Below are 15,865 nucleotides of genomic sequence, written 5' to 3'. Positions count from 1 at the left end.
TCTTATGTTAGTAGTGGGCTAGAAGAGGCTGCATTGCCTTTGACGACTCAGGAGGAAAGATTCAACCTGAACCTGGGTGCCCATGTTTTCATGGTGGCCAGGAGTTAAGGACAGAGCACCAATTGTGCCTATCCTTGGAAATGTTGGATCTAGCCATGGAGACACCTGCCTTAATTACATCTACGGTTTGGACTACTGTAACACACTCTACTTGGGGCTGCCTGGGAAGAGTGTTCAGAAATTGCAGTTAGTTCAGAATGCTGAAGCCAGTTATACGGAACACGTGACTCCCATGTTCAAAGGATTTGACTCGCTGCTGGTCTGTATCTGGGAACAATTCAAAGTGCTCCTTGTGACGTGCAAAGTAGGGTGACCCTATGAAAAGGAGGACAGGGCTCCTGTATCTTTAACAGTTGCATAGAAAAAGGAAATTTCAGCAGGTGTCATTCGTATATATGGAGAACATTCCCTCTTCATCACAACAGTTAAAGTGCAGGAGCTATACTAGAATGACCAGATTTAAAAGAGCACAGGGCACCTGCAGCTTTAACTGTTGTGACGAAGAGGAAATTTCTCCAGGTTCCCCATATATACAAATGACACCTGCTGAAATTCCCTTTTCAATACAACTGTTAAAGATACAGGAGCCCTGTCCTCCTTTTCATATGGTCACCCTAGCGCAAAGCCCGACATGACTTGGGAGGAGGCTATCTGAAAGACCGTTTTCTCCCACAAGAGCCTGCCTGGCTCTTATGGGAGAGTCCTCAGGAGATGCCCTTCTTCTGTTCCACCGACATCTGATGTGCATTTGGTGGGAACTTGAGAGGAGGCCCTCTTGGTAGCTGCTCCCAGGTTTTGGAACACCTTGCCGAGGAGATCCAGCTAGCCCCTCGATGGTGACCTTCTGCTGGCAAGCAAATACATTTCTACTGAGAGGACTTCGGTCCATAAGCTGACTTGAATATATGCGTCGGTTGGATTTTAGTGGTTTTTAAAAAGCTGCTTGGTTTTTATGTTTTTTACTTTGTATTTTACTGTTTTACTGTATCTCTAGTTAAAGGATTTCCAAAAGCAGAGCTGGGAAATTTCTGCCTGAGAGTCACTACTGGTCAGAATTGCCAGTGCTGGGCTAGATAGATCAATAGTCCAACTTGGTACAAAAAAGTTTCACATAGACATGTTACTCACTCAAGGGCTGTAACATCTAGTGGTATGTGCAATCAGGAGAGCTTTCATCATATTGCATCACACTTCCCCTTCTCTCCCTTTAAAGCTCTGGGTCATGAAGCTATAAATCAAGAAGTGGCAGGATGTACATCAAATGTTTATTTATTTATTTTAAACATTTATATCCTGCCCTATATCAATAAGATCTCAGGGCGGCATACAGATAAAAGTAAACAACATAAAAACAGTAAATATACACAGCTAAAAACAAATTAAAGCATAAACAATTTAAAACAATATATAATTTAAAAGCAGTAAAACTATTAAAACAGTTATAACAATGTGCCTAATGTTCATAGTCACATGTGTGAACTAGCCATTAGCCATGGTGGTGAAAGAACTGCATAGAATCACACAGTTGTAGAGCTGCAAGGCTCCTAAGATGTCATCTAGTCCAATGCCTACCACACAATGCAAGACCTACAATATGGAATGTAATTACAGATGACTGTCCAGCCTCTGCTAACAGCCAATCAACACTCAAGGAAGTCTATTCCACTGTTTAAAAGGTTTTACCATTAGGAAGTTTCTCCTCATATTTAGCTGAAACCTGCTTCCCTGAAATTTCCACCCATTGGTTTTAGTCCTATTCTGCCCAGTTGCACATTATGCTGAGAAACAGGATCAGGCCTCCCATCTAAATGAAAAGACTGAGAACACAATCTTTCATTCAGTGTTCAGCTAAAGCAAATACCTACACATTATCCAACCCATCTTTTTCAGCCTCAGTCCCATCACATGCCATCTAATGTGAAAGAAGCAGGGAGCTGTAACGAAAACCAGAACTTACTCAATGAAGAACAAGTCTGGAGCAAAGTAAAGCATCCAGGAGTTCACACTGGTGATTGATCTCCATCTCATTGTGAAAATCATGAGGCCCTTCCAGGAGTACTGAATTATTGCCACTTGGTCATCCACATGCAGGTTACAGAAACCTAGAGGGAAACAGGCACACACAGAAAAGTTGAAACCAGGTTAGATGCAAAGCATTTCACTGTTTCTCTCAAACTAAAGTATCTGCGTGTTTTTGGCCTGGGATCCAGGCATCTCCAGCTGGGAGCAACCTGCAAATCAGACTGACCTCTTGAATCTCAGCAACCCCTTTGTAAATTCTTTATACCCTGTATCACTTTTAATCTGGGCACTGAGATTGAGTGACACACAGAAGGACACACACACACAGAGATGGGGAGATGTGGAGGAAGAGGAAGAGAGAGAAGTGAAGATAATTCTTTGCTTCCACCAGAGAGGAAAACAGGTTGAACACAGTATGAAACACAGTTTTGTTAACTAGATCTATTATTATTACTACTACATATGCTAATTTTCTATTTCTATTGCAGCACCCAGCAAGAACCACAATTCACATAATCTGCTATTTTGAGCATCCTCTTGTGAATTTTACTCAGTATGAGGAGCTGATGGTCCTAAGTCCAGAATCGCCAAGTAGGACACTGGCTGAACAGGGAGCAACAAGCTTGCTTTGCTCAGGGGGAATGAGAGGCAGAGGCTTATGTCATTTGATGTTACCCAGCTTGAAGTACGTCACAAGCAAGACACACACCTTCGGATTGCCTCCGAAACCCAAATTCACTGCCTATAAAACTGTTTTTGTAATCTCACAAGTTACTCCCCTAGATGCTGTTGTCTCCTTCATTGAAGATTTTGTCGTTCTCTTAACTGTTAAATGAGCTTTTATCCAACATTTTAAAAATGTTAAAAAGTATTTAGTTCATAATTACAGCTGCTCAGTTTACGCTTCTGTTTCTTGTCACAGAAGCTGTCAATTTTACAAAGTGAGATCAAATCATGCGTTCTGTTGCTCTAAGTGTCTTTTGCAATTGTCTTCTTAGCATTTCAGCTGTGCCGTACATGCTAAGTAAAGCTGAAATGAATGACCACTGAAAACAGAAATTTGCCGATTACCAAATGCCAAGTCTCTGCTCACAAACTATCATGGTTCACTTTTGGAGAATCATTTTCTATCCTCAGTCCCTGAAAATACTCAGCAACTCAGTATTGGTTAGTAGGGAAACATAAGCAGGTCAGTTTAAGCTGGGGCTGCATGAAGAGTGTTTATATTGGAAAAGGACCCAAATGCGATTTGGTACAAGGAAATACATGTACAAAATGTACATTTTATTCATTTTCCCCACCAGTATCCCAAGTTATAATTAAATCTTTTATCTTCTCCCTAACCTTGTTGTTACCTTTCTTCAGTAGCTTTTAAATAATGCTCATGAACAATTATTTAGTTTCCGACAAGTATTCAACTAGCGTCACCTCTGTGATTAATATTTTCATCACAATCTCGAAGTCTTGTACATTTCAGCCTTGAAGCTCACATGCTCTATTTTTAATGAATAAATATCCTGGACTGAGGGTTTTACTATCATTGTTTCCCCCCACCCCTCGCAAGTCAGGATAATGCTTTAGCCCATCATAGACTTTGGACAGGTTGATCCCATGTCTCAATGAAAATGTCAACCCAATGCATGATGGCTATGGAAAAGACACATGCTGATTTGGGGATCAGGATCGGAAAACGCTGCTAACTTCATAATGCCCTTCAACACATTCATGGTGTGACCACACTCCACCTCCAAAAATGACATTGTAGAGCTGGAAAAGATGAAGAAGAGGGAAACCTAGATGATCCAGGAACTGGAGCAACTCTCCTATGAGATTACAGCATTTGGGGGTTTTCCATTTAGAAAAAGGGTGAGTAATGGGGGCCATGATAGGGGGCTATACAATTACGCATGGCATAGGGAAATGGGAAAGAGAGTCGTTTTTCTTACTCTCTCATGATATTAGAACTTGGGGTCATCCAATGAAGATGAATTCAGACAGACAGAAAGATGCACTTCTTTACACAGCACATAGTTATGGAATTAGCTTCCACAAGTTGAAGTGATAGTCACCAACTTGGTTAGCTTTAACATAGGGTTAGACATATTAGTGGAGGATAAGGTAAAGCTATCAATGGCTACTAGTCATTAGTTCAATTTTATCGTATATAACCATAGGTTTTTACAATCTCAGTACAACAGCAACAAAAGGAAAACAATCACAGAGGAAAAAAAGTTGAACAGGCCACTCAAATCAATTCATCATGTGCACAATCTACAGCAACAGTTTTCGGCAGCCTTGCTCTAATCTTTTAAGCAGCCACTGCAAATAAAGCTACTTGATTAGTTACATAAGGGTCTGTATCTTCAAGTAGTTTACACAACTGCTCAGCCAAAGTTCTGTCAGACATTCTTCGAAGCAAGGGTACAAGAAATCTTTTCCTAGGGCTGTCATAAAGTTCACAGAAAAAGATATAGTGAATGATAACCTCTATTTGCATAAACATAGGCACTGGAATAAAGGAACATTCTATACTTCCCATCCAGGTATGCTGATGGCATACTCTGGAAACGGAATTCAGTGAAAACTTTCCTTAGTTCTGAATGAGTCAATGAATTAAGATAGTTAGAGAGATATTGCTCACCCTTGTACAAATTGCATCATCTGCTAAATCCTGTAAGCTGGGTGGTACCAGCATCATTGATTGCATCCTATGTAGATAGGTCATCTCGAATTTTAACCTTTGACTCACTTGGCTGAAAGGGAGCCAATAAAAGTTCAAGATGAGACAGTATTTTTCAAAACAAAAAGAGGTCCAACCACCCCTGTTCATTTATTCTAGATAGCATTGTTTAGCCAATTGATGTTCAGGCATGTTTGGAGTGCACACTCCCATTTCCTTATTAATTCCTCCATAGAGTGGCTTTTATTGGCTCTGGGGTGCTATGACTAATGTTTTGCATTGTCAGTGGGTCACTTTGTGTTTGGTTGGAGAATGGCCTCTCCCCTTCTGAGAGCCTGAGAAGAGGCCTCAACATTGGGCCCATGACTATTCCACACGTGGCTTGCAGTTCAGCCCTCTCCTGTTTCCCAGGGTAGCCTGGGAAAAACAACAGCTTTGCACTGAGCTGGACATGGCAACTTATTGTATGCTGTTTCTTATGCTACTCTGTTGTCTCAAAAATAATTTATTGTCCTATCATTTTAAAGTTCGCATGTATTTTTCACTATCAACCAATAAACTTTATTGCATATTAGCCGCATGGGCCATTCGCAAACAGATGAGACAATAACATACCCGCCGCGAGCTGGCCACTAGCCTGCAAAAGTGCTACAAAAAAGAGAGTTAATAGGGTATCAGTCATCCGGGTTATAATTGCAATGTTAACCAACATATAATATTGGGTTATTAGAGTTTAATTGTTTGAGTCAATCAATAGTTTCCAGACCTCCATCGCCAACTTGGCAGTCCTAAATGATATATAATAGTCTGTACCAGCCAAAAGTGTTTGAACTACACCTTTAGATGACATATAGTTAAACCTGGGAATTAAAGGCTAGCCTAGCAGCTTCTGCAGACAACTGCACTAACGTTGTAAGTAAATACTGTTGTTTATTGTAACATAGATGATTCGTTCCTGATTGTTATACTTTGCATAGATACCGTATTTCTTCGATTCTAAGACGCACTTTTCCCCCTAAATTAACAGCTCTAAAAATGGACTGCGTCTTAGAATCGATGGCGTCTTAGAATCGAAGAAATACGGTATTGTCCTTTGTTTTAGTACGTCCCGTCACCGATTTGGATGGCTCCAAAGCGGGTTTGATAAATCCTCTGAGGAGAAGGCTATCCCAAGCTATTTAGTCCTGGTGGTTAAGTTCCATTGCAGGGGCGTTGCTTTTCCTTCCTGGAAACCTGCTGCTGCTTTAACCTCTGAGCTCCAACAAGGGTTAGCGACTGAATCCGCCCCCCCCATATGAAGGTTTGGGGTGTGTGTGTGGCGGCACTTAGGAGGATCTTTTGCCTGAGGCGGCGCAGAAGTCACTCCGAGTCAATAAAGGAAGCGGAGCCATTCGCGTCTTCCCCGCCTCTTCTCCCTCCCTTCTTAGGCGCGAAACCAAACTCTGGCGTTTCCCGCCCTGGATGCAGCGGAGAGCGGCTAGAGGCCTTTTGGGGTTCATCTCCCTCTCTGTGCTCAGGACCCCCGAACCTTTCAGGCTGCCCCTCGGCCAGCCCCCTCCTGCCCGCAGCCCCTGCACCTCCTTCCTGCCGCGACCCTGGGCTCAGCGGGGAGGAAGCAGGAGGGTGGCAGAAGGGCTCTTGCTTCGTCCTGCGTTTGTGCAGGGAGGGCGGTGGGGTTTTGCTTTGCAGCAGAAACAAAACTCTGAGGTGGAGGGCAGACACAGACAGGAAATTCAGGCAGCTTTTGACAGGAAGCAAACTACCGTATTTCTTTGATTCTAAGATGCCCTTTTCCCCCCAAATTAACATCTCTAAAAATAGGGTGCGCCTTAGAATCGAAGAAATACGGTACTCCAATTGGCTGAATGATGATGTATTACATCTTTTTTGTTTGCAATTTGAACATCTCGTTACACACATTGTTTTAAAGTTTTTCTATCTAGATATTATATATTTTTACGGCCCGGTTGCTTGGAAAATGCCTCCAACTGTAAATATTATGATACAAAAGAATTCTTTGGTTTTTTAGATAAAGCCCTGAGGAAGGACGCAACCACGTTCGAAACGTGTAGGCACCTGGCACTTTAATAAACCTTTTACTAATAATATTATTGTAGAAGATTCCTTGGTTCTGCCCTTGCCTTTGGCTTATTTTTTACTCCCCTATGGGGTTTTCCTTCTTTTCGAACAAATTTAAAGGTAACCATAGCAACCTGACTAGACAAAGACAAAGCTACACCCATCTTTGACCCCACTATGACTGTGACATCCAAGCAAGGAAGGATGCAAGTGATTGTATTTACTTCCCCCCACCCTTCAAATTATTTTCACAGGTTGGGTTGATGAATGGTCTGCTAATTGTCCTTAGAGTAGCCTCTCCTAATTGCCACTTATTCTGTTCCTGCAAGCAGGAAGGGGCCTTTAATTATCAATTTCCTGCATGCTAATCAACCTTTTCAGGTAAAAGAAGATAACCTTGTTTACTCTAGCAGAGACTGAAAGTTGCCCCACTTCAGCATGAAGGAGAGCAGCTGGGGTGCTAGGAGGGAGAGCTAAGATGCTTCTTAGAAATATGTTCTGGATAACTTCCAGATAATCTATTTTACCCAGCCCCCAAATTTATGCACTATACAAAATTTGTGCTAAAATCTTCTGCTTGAGTATTTTCAATACTGGGTCCACCAACTGGTTTTCCTTGGTTTTAAGGAACGTGCAACAGGCTTTTGCTAACCCAGAGGCAGCTGAGATAATAGTCTGATTATGTGCCTTCCAGGATAGATCCTCTGAAAAATGTACACCCAAATACTTGTATGATGAACATTGTGTAATACAATGGTTATCCAGGGACCATTTATGTCTCTGGGGTCTTTTGGCAAATACTGTAAGTATGGTTTTATCATAATTAATTTTAAGAAATTCAGTTTTACCGTAAGTTCCCAACTTTTTCAATAGTCTATGCATCCCTAACTGTGTAAGGGACAACAAGACCATGTCATCTGCATAAAAGAGGATAGAGATTTTATGTAGTCCTACAGATAGAGGGAAGAAGGAAGGAGAGATTCATCCACACTATTGTTAATGCAGAAACTGAATAGGAAAGGTGCTAATAAGCACCCCTGTCTAACCCCTCTAAATGTTGTGATCTTTTCAGACAAGATGCCCAAAGAGTCTGTGCATACCTGCATACTGGTATGGGTATTAGAATGAGGAGTCTCCTGTCAATGTTTGTGGCCTGCAATTTATCCCAAAGTCTGGTCCTGATTACTAGATCAAATGCTGAAGAAAGATCGACAAAAGCAGGAAGCAAAGCTTTTGTGGGTCCATGGACTGACTTCTGGACTAGATGCTGCAGAATAAAGCACTGGTCTAATGTGCTGAGTCCCTTCCTAAAGCCAGCTTGTTCAGGATGGATTACCTGATTTATTTCTGCCCAATCTAATAATCTATTTAGTAAGAATCTGGAATAAAGTTTAGAAATAATATCTAATCAACTGTTAGGTCTGTAGTTGCTAGGGTTTGTTTTATCACCTTTTTGAAAACAGGGAACACAACCCTACTTGTCCATCCAGGGGCATCCAACCTGAAGGATTTATGAAGGAGAACAGCCATGCTAGAATAGGTGGCCACCAGCCTGAATTTGCTTTAAATAAGTCTGTCGGTATCATATCCTCACCTGGAGCTTTGCCATTAGATAGCTGAGAGATCAATGTTTTAATTTCTCCAGTAGTTACAGGGGTCCATTTCTGGAGTGTCTTTCAGAGGCTGTAGATTCTCCTCTACACAGGGCCTCTCTTCTTCCAACTCACCAAAATTGGTTTGAAAATGATTAACCCACGCCAGGGCAGGGGAGGGATTTGGGCTTCAGAGAAGATTTGTACTTCTTTGAAACCTGAAGAAACCATCTCCCAAAACATGTTTCCCCCCCCCCCCCCCGGAGACAAGCCAATCCCAGTTTCTGCCATAGGCACATAGAATATTCCAACTTCTTAGTTTTTAGAAGATTTTTGTATTGACACCGTTTCTCCACAATAGCTAAAACTGCCTGTTTAGTTTTGGAATTTCGTGCGTTCCTTTCAAGCCTAACTCGTTCTTTCCTCACTTTCCTAAACTCGTGGTGAAACTAAGAGACTTCCGAGATGTAGCTGTTCCTAGGTTTAAAGGTTTTGACCGAATGAGGCTTCAAGAAGGCTACTAGTCATGACAGCTATATGCTACCTCCGGTATCAGAAGCAGTATGCCTATGTACACCAGTAGCTGGGGAACATGAGTGGGAGCGTACTGTTGCACACGTCTTACTTATGGGTTTCCTGTTGACGGTTGGCAGTAACAGAATGCTAGACCAGATGGGCCTTTGATCGAATCCAGCCTGGCTCTTCTTACCTTATTTATATATTATCAACAGTATCCCCTAAAATACTCATTGCTGGGGAAGAGGAAGAGGAGGCTGCTATTGCACTCCTGCCTTGCAGGTGGGATTCCCATTTGTATCTGACTGGCCACTGTGAGAATTGAATGCTGGACTAGATAGACCTTTGCTCTGATGCAACACATTTGTTATGTTTTCAATAGGTACTGTGTAACTGATTTCATTTTATAAATCATGAAAAATATGTGGGTGCTGTCAAAGGATGCTCACAGTATTCAATGGTCCCCAAGATATTAAAATGTTCATGTTAAATGTTCAGGCAGGGACAGAAAATTCACAAGTTTGAAACCATAAGTTCGGAAGTGCTCCAAAGGCCTGACGTGTTACTTACAAAGGCAAATGGTTCTTTTGCGTGAGATGGAATGTACCCCACATCAAAACTTTGTGCCTGGAGAAACCTTAACATGTAAATGAAAAGAGCATGAGCTTAGCCTTCTTCCAGATATCCTATTTTTGTAGGTGCACCATGCTTGTCATGCTGGGGACACTTGCAAACCCTTCTACATTCTGAAGTCCAACATTCCTAGGAAGGCTGTACCTTGTGAAACCAATGGGATTACTGTATTTCTTCGATTGTAAGACGCCATCAATTGTAAGATGCACACTAATTTCAGTACCACCAACAGGAAAAAAAACTCTAAGACACACCCGTGATTCTAAGACGCACCCCATTTTTAGAGATGTTTATATGGGGGAAAAAGGTGCATCTTAGAATTGAAGAAATAGGGTTGAAATAGGGATGAAAGTAACCTACACATGGCAGACATTCTATATGTGTGTATAAACACCCCAGATAAATAAGAACACATTAAGGAAAGGACACTTGCTTGGAAACTGGCCATTAAGAACCAGCCTTGATCTCTTAGGATCATGCAAGGTCTTTAGTCAGCAATCTGCCAGTGGGGGGGAAAGCAAAGTGCCTTCCTTTGTACTGCTGTTACATGACTGTATTATGTAAAAGAAACATCTCAGGGGAAAAACTTTTCTGCAACTGAGTATCACTGTGCAATCTCATCCAACATCGATATTAATTACTCCCTGGCTTGCCGCCCCCCACCCCCGAGTGTTTTAAGAGTGCATAAGAGTCGAGTGGTTGTGCGGGATGAGAGGAGGTGGAGGTGGCTAGTGGTGGAGGTTTTTAAAATAAGAGTCACCGGGCATGACCAAGGAATAAGCTGCAATAAGTAATATCCCCGGCAACAAGTGCGCAGGTTAGCTGGACCGTCAGAAGACTTTGGCAGAGAGGGAGGGAGGGAGATTGTTTGAGGCTGGAGGCTTTGGTTTAGCTGCAATGACTTAGAGAGAGAGACAACAGAGGATGCACAGACACAGTGACACCTGTTGTACCTTAGCATCATGGAGCTGGCATGCAACGCAGAGCATTAGGAAGAGGGTCTCGGAGTCGCGCGTTTGTGCAGGATGTGCAAAGTGCTGCCAATGCACAAGCCTTAAGAAGCTAATGTATGTAAGTGAGAAGTGTGAATGGGTGAAGTAGTGTCAGAAGTTTAGCATTCAAGGCCTGAGCACACAAATAGGCACCCCTGTAGCTTTGCTTCCTGACTTAAAATGAATGGGGAAGCAGGGCTCAGGGTTGTGGCGCTCCACACATGCATTCCCTTTCCACACGTGCATTCCACTTCCTGTGCCCGGAATGGACTGCTGACAGAAAACAGGAGGTCAGAACGAATGCTATGAATGGCTATTTCATGAGTGAGCAGGATGCTATATTCATATGAGCGCCTAGTCACAGATCAATCAACACCCCCTTCCCCCCAACACAGATGACCATATTTGTTTGAAAATTTCTCACATCTTTTTTTCTGCACTAAACCAGCGCAGAAGCATTTCTATGGAGGAAAAATGTTTCATCAGAACCTCCCTAACTGGAAGTGTTGCCAAATGACTAAGACACTTCTTTGTATTTCCCAAAGCACTTCAGGACATTCCGGCACTTGCTGTACCAGTGCAGATGCTTTGGAGGAGGAAGAAGAGAAACTCTTGACCACTGTCAGCAGCGGAAGGGGTGCTGGGGTGGGGCGGCAGAGCAGGGACAAAGTCCTGGGCTGCTGCTCCTGGCCTAAGGAGCTCTCAGGTTTGAACATGCCGAGGGGTCCCACTGCCTATGGGGTGACCATCTTTTGTTTGGAACAGAACTTCTAGCAGTGGTAGAAATTTGAAGCAGGATATAGCAGGCTGCCTTTCCTAACAGTGAGGAAGACTAATCCAACTAGTGAAGGGCCCTATAAAATGCACAGCAGGAAGAAAGAAGAGGGAGGACCAAGCCAAAATCTCTTAAACCTTAAAAGTTACCCAGATTGTTAGATGTGCAAAACAAAAAGGTGCACTTTTCTTTGTGAGATGTTGTTAGTTCAATGCATTATTATCCTCCCCAGAGCATTTTGAAGGATGAAACAAAGCTGTGCAGACCCAAATGAAAGGGCAATAAGTAACAGCCGTTCCTCCTTGCTCTCCCCCACACAACAAAAAAGCCTCCAAAAGTGAATTGGGGTGATTTGGACCTCCCTAAAACAGAGCGAAAGCACATCAGGGGAGGTCCGAATCACTCCGAATCAAATCGGATTGGTCCGAATTGATTCAGACCGATTTGGAGATTCGGACCCTTTCCTAAGCACATAGAGAAATGAAAATTGGCACCATGATAGGGCATCAGTAGGGTTTAATTAGTAGGATTTCATCAGTAGATTGAAGCATATTGGTTCATTCCCTGATTTTTAGATTTTTAAAAAAACATTGAGGTTTTAAAATTAAGTTCTTCAAAATACCCTCTCATTTTTAAAGATTAAGAGATGAAACTCAGCACCTTCATAGGTCCTAAGTAGGGCTTTACGAATTCCAAGGTTGAAGCATATAGGTTTATCCCGATTTTTTAGGAATTTCAAAATTTGAGTTTTTAAAATTACATTTTTCAAAATATGCTCTCATTTTTAAAGATAAAGAGAGGAGACTCAGCACCATGTTAGCTCCTAAGTAGGGCTTTAGGCATATCAGTTCACCCCCTGATTTTTAGGATTTTTTAAAATATTTCCCCCTCAATATTACTCTCTCCATTTACCAAAATGCATACACTTAGCACCATGGTAGCTTCTATATAGGGCTTTAAGTGTGCCAAGTTTGGAGCACATTGGTTCTACCCCTGATTATTAGGATTTTTAAAAAAGTTTAAGGTTTTAAAATTATTATTTTAAAAAATACATTGTTATTTTTAAAGGTAAAGATATATAATTTGGCAACATGGTAGCACATATGTAGGGTTTTAGGCATGCCAAGTTTGAAGCACATCGGTTCATCCCCTGATTTTTAGGATTTTTAAAAAGATTTCCCCCTCAATATTACTCTCCCCATATTGCTCCCAGCCTGGTAGTGTGTATTGCAGTCAATACACAATTGGTTCTTATCTTAATGGGAAACACATGAGTTGACTTCAAAAGACTCAAGTAGGAGAGATTAGCACTTCAAAACACGCAAGGAACAGTGTGTGCTGATCGTTGACTAGATAAGACACCTTCTGACATTGCTCATTGTGAGTGGCTGCTGTTTCCTTGAAAAATCACATTTTAAAAAATTTATTACAACCAAACTGCTGGATGGATTTTTCTGAAAATTTACACACCTCAAAATCATGACTCCATTTGTAAGCTCAACAAATTTCATGTTTATATCTTGAAAAATAAAAAAATATATATAGCCATTTATTTCTCCCAATGCATGGCTATAGGGAAAATGTGTGCGCCGAATCACGATTTGGACCTCCGAATCTCGCTTTGGATCTGGGTTCAAGATGGGTGGGTGGGGGTCCAGATCGGTCCAAAGTGGATCGGACCCGATTCTGAAGGTCCGAATCAGGCTCCAAAGCGGATCGGGGGGCCATGCACAGTCCTATTCAAAATGCATCCCTTTTTGAAACTGTCATAAGACCCTTTCTTTCCTGCTGGTTCCTGGGCTGACACACTGTTGTCTTTAAGGCAGAAAGAGTCTCTTCAGCTGCATTCTGAAGGAAGTTGCTACTTCTGGAGTTTGATCAAATTCCTGATTGAACATTGCTTCCAGGAGTCTGAATGATCCAGCTTCACCTACTGTTTTGTCACCAGGATATGGAGCCCCATGAGGGGTGGCAAAGGTTTTTTTTAAAATCCACTTGCAGCCTTGTTTTCTCAGCTCCCCCTTGGGCCTTCTAGGCCCACCAACCACATTAAACTTGCATTGCGTCAATAGTTCAATCTCTCTTTCTCGAGCATCCCTCTCTGCGTAACACTGACCATTTGCTTCAATTCTGTCTTTGTGACAGCATCATGATCACACAGGGCTTTCAAACAGAATGGCTTTTTGATGGAGGGGTCCGGACTTCTTCCACCACCACTCCCTACAGCACTGTCTCTGTGTTGGAGAAGGCACAAAGGGTGGCTCAGTGAGAACGGCTCATGTTTGGGAGGGAATAGGAAGACATGGTAGCTCCACAGCCACACAGGGCTTTCATGCATACTCACACCACTTTCACAAGGAATGGCTTATTGAGGGGTCTGGTAAATGGCTCATATTTGGAGGGAGTAGGGAAATGGATAGACGCACTCCGCCTCACATACCAAGAAGGACACGGGGTTATTCGTAGAGAGACCAGCCCTTGCCTTCAAGACACCACCGGTCATCAGGCTGCCCATCGCAGTGGGTTCAGTGTGGCTGCTGGCCCCAGAATTGATCCTAGCACTCAGCCATGGTATTCAGGCCAACCTCACTTTCATACAAAGACTCAACTTTACCCAAAAAACATCCCAGGAAATAACACAAAGTCCCCTTATCTTAATCTAATAGGAATTAGGTCAATCTAACAGAGTTGTAGTAAAAAAAATAAAAGAAAAAGGCTGTGCACCATTTCGGATCCGAACCCCGAATCCAAAACAGAGAGGGGTATTTCAGACAATTCTGAAGCAGATCTGAAACAGTTTGGCAGAGGTCCAAAATGATCCAAAGCAGTTTGGATCAATCCGAAAGGCTTCGGAAGTATTCAGAGCTTCGGACACCATTTTAGCTCAAACTGTGTTTTGTTTTGCCATAGGATTACATTGGCCTAAAGAAATGCCTATAACTTTTCTGTTTTTAATGATAGAAAAATGAAATTTAGTGAGCTTACATATACCTTGGAGATGCTTATGCGTGTCCAGTTTTAGATAGATCTGTGAATTGGTTTTCTTGCAATGAATTTTTAAAAATGTGAGTTCCAGTCATCTCAAAGTGCTATAACTTCCTCAATTTTCAAGAAACACATATGTAACTTTGTATTATGATAGAACCTAAGCAGGGCTTGATGCATGGCAATTTTGAAGCACATATGTCTATCCGCTGAGTTTTAGGATTATTTTTAATATTTTACCATCAAACCATCCCCCCATTTACAAAAATGCATTTATCTCTGTCATTTTAAAAGGTAAAGACACGTAACTTGGGAACATGATAGCTTCTAAATATATCCTTAGGCATAGCAATTTTGAAGCACATAGTTTCATCTGCTGATTTTTAGGATTTTTTTTAAAGTTTGAAGTTTTAAAATCATTTTTTTAAAAAAAATACACTGTCATTTTTCAAGATACAGACCTGCAACTTTGCAATGTGATAGAACTTAAGTAGGGCTTGATGCATGGCAACTTTGAAGCACATAGGTTCATCCACTGATTTGTAGTGATTTTTTTAAAGGTTTTACAATTTCCCCTTTACAAAAATGCATTCATCTCTGTCATTTTTAAAGGTAAAGTCACGTAACTAGGCACCATAGCCTCTAAATAGGATCTTAAGCACCTCAAGTTTGAAGCATATTGGTTCATCCCCTGATTTTTAGTGAATTTCTACAACTCAAACCTCATTGAGGACTAGTATCTTGAGAGGCAGTTTCCCAAAAAAGAAATGAAATTACAGTTACAGACCTGAAAATTAGCACCATAGTAGGTCTTCAGAAGGGCTTGATGCATGGCAATTTTGAAGCACATCGGTCCATCCGCTGATTTTTAGTGATTTTTAAAGGTTTTAGCCAAGTTCAGAAAGCTCAGTGTGTATTGGCAGCCATGATTGACAAGTTCTTACATAAATTGGAAACTTCCTCTCAGCAGGAGTGTTAACCACTTCAAAGAAACATAGGCAATGCTAAGAACAGCCTGTACTTCCTCCTGGTAACTTTTAAAAAATTCCTAAAAATCAGGGGATGAATCCATCTGCTTCAGAATTGCCATGCCTAAGGATATATTTAGACGCTATCATGTTGCCTAATAATAATAATAATTTTATTTCTTACCCGCCTCTCCCTTTGGATCGAGGTGGGAAACAACATTAGAAAAGGAATCAATACATCTTTAAAATTCTTGATTTAACATTGATCTGGATAGGCCTGCCGGAAAAAGCTAGACTTTAAAGCTGCCTTAAAATCACACGGGGAGTTAATTTTACGAATCTCCTCCGGCAGGCCATTCCACAATCTGGGGTCGACAGAAGAAAAGGTCCTCTGGGAAACTGATGTCAGCCTAGTTTTAGCTGACTGAAGTAAGTTCACCCTAGAGGACCTGAGTGTGCGGGGCAGACTGTATGGGAGAAGGCGATCCCGCAGGTAACCTGGACCCAAACCATTTAGGGCTACAAAGATAATGATCAACACTTTGTACTTTGCCCGGAAACTA

At 41.8% G+C, this 15,865-nt stretch overlaps 1 protein-coding gene across 1 annotated transcript in view; it reads right to left on the bottom strand.

The window, feature by feature from the left end:
* Window positions 1-2,013: 2,013 nt before the first annotated feature.
* LOC134409362 (androgen receptor-like) overlaps window positions 2,014-15,865 on the bottom strand; it is a 102,716-nt gene continuing 88,864 nt past the window's right edge. The window contains exon 5 of the mRNA XM_063142075.1: window positions 2,014-2,162. Coding sequence (XP_062998145.1) covers window positions 2,014-2,162 — 149 coding nt within the window. The remainder of the gene's footprint in view (window positions 2,163-15,865) is intronic.

This window comes from Elgaria multicarinata, chromosome 15, assembly GCF_023053635.1.
Source record: "Elgaria multicarinata webbii isolate HBS135686 ecotype San Diego chromosome 15, rElgMul1.1.pri, whole genome shotgun sequence".
Taxonomy (NCBI): Eukaryota; Metazoa; Chordata; class Lepidosauria; order Squamata; family Anguidae; genus Elgaria; species Elgaria multicarinata.
Note: the sequence above shows the minus strand (reverse complement) of the source record. Positions and strands in the feature narration are given on the sequence as shown.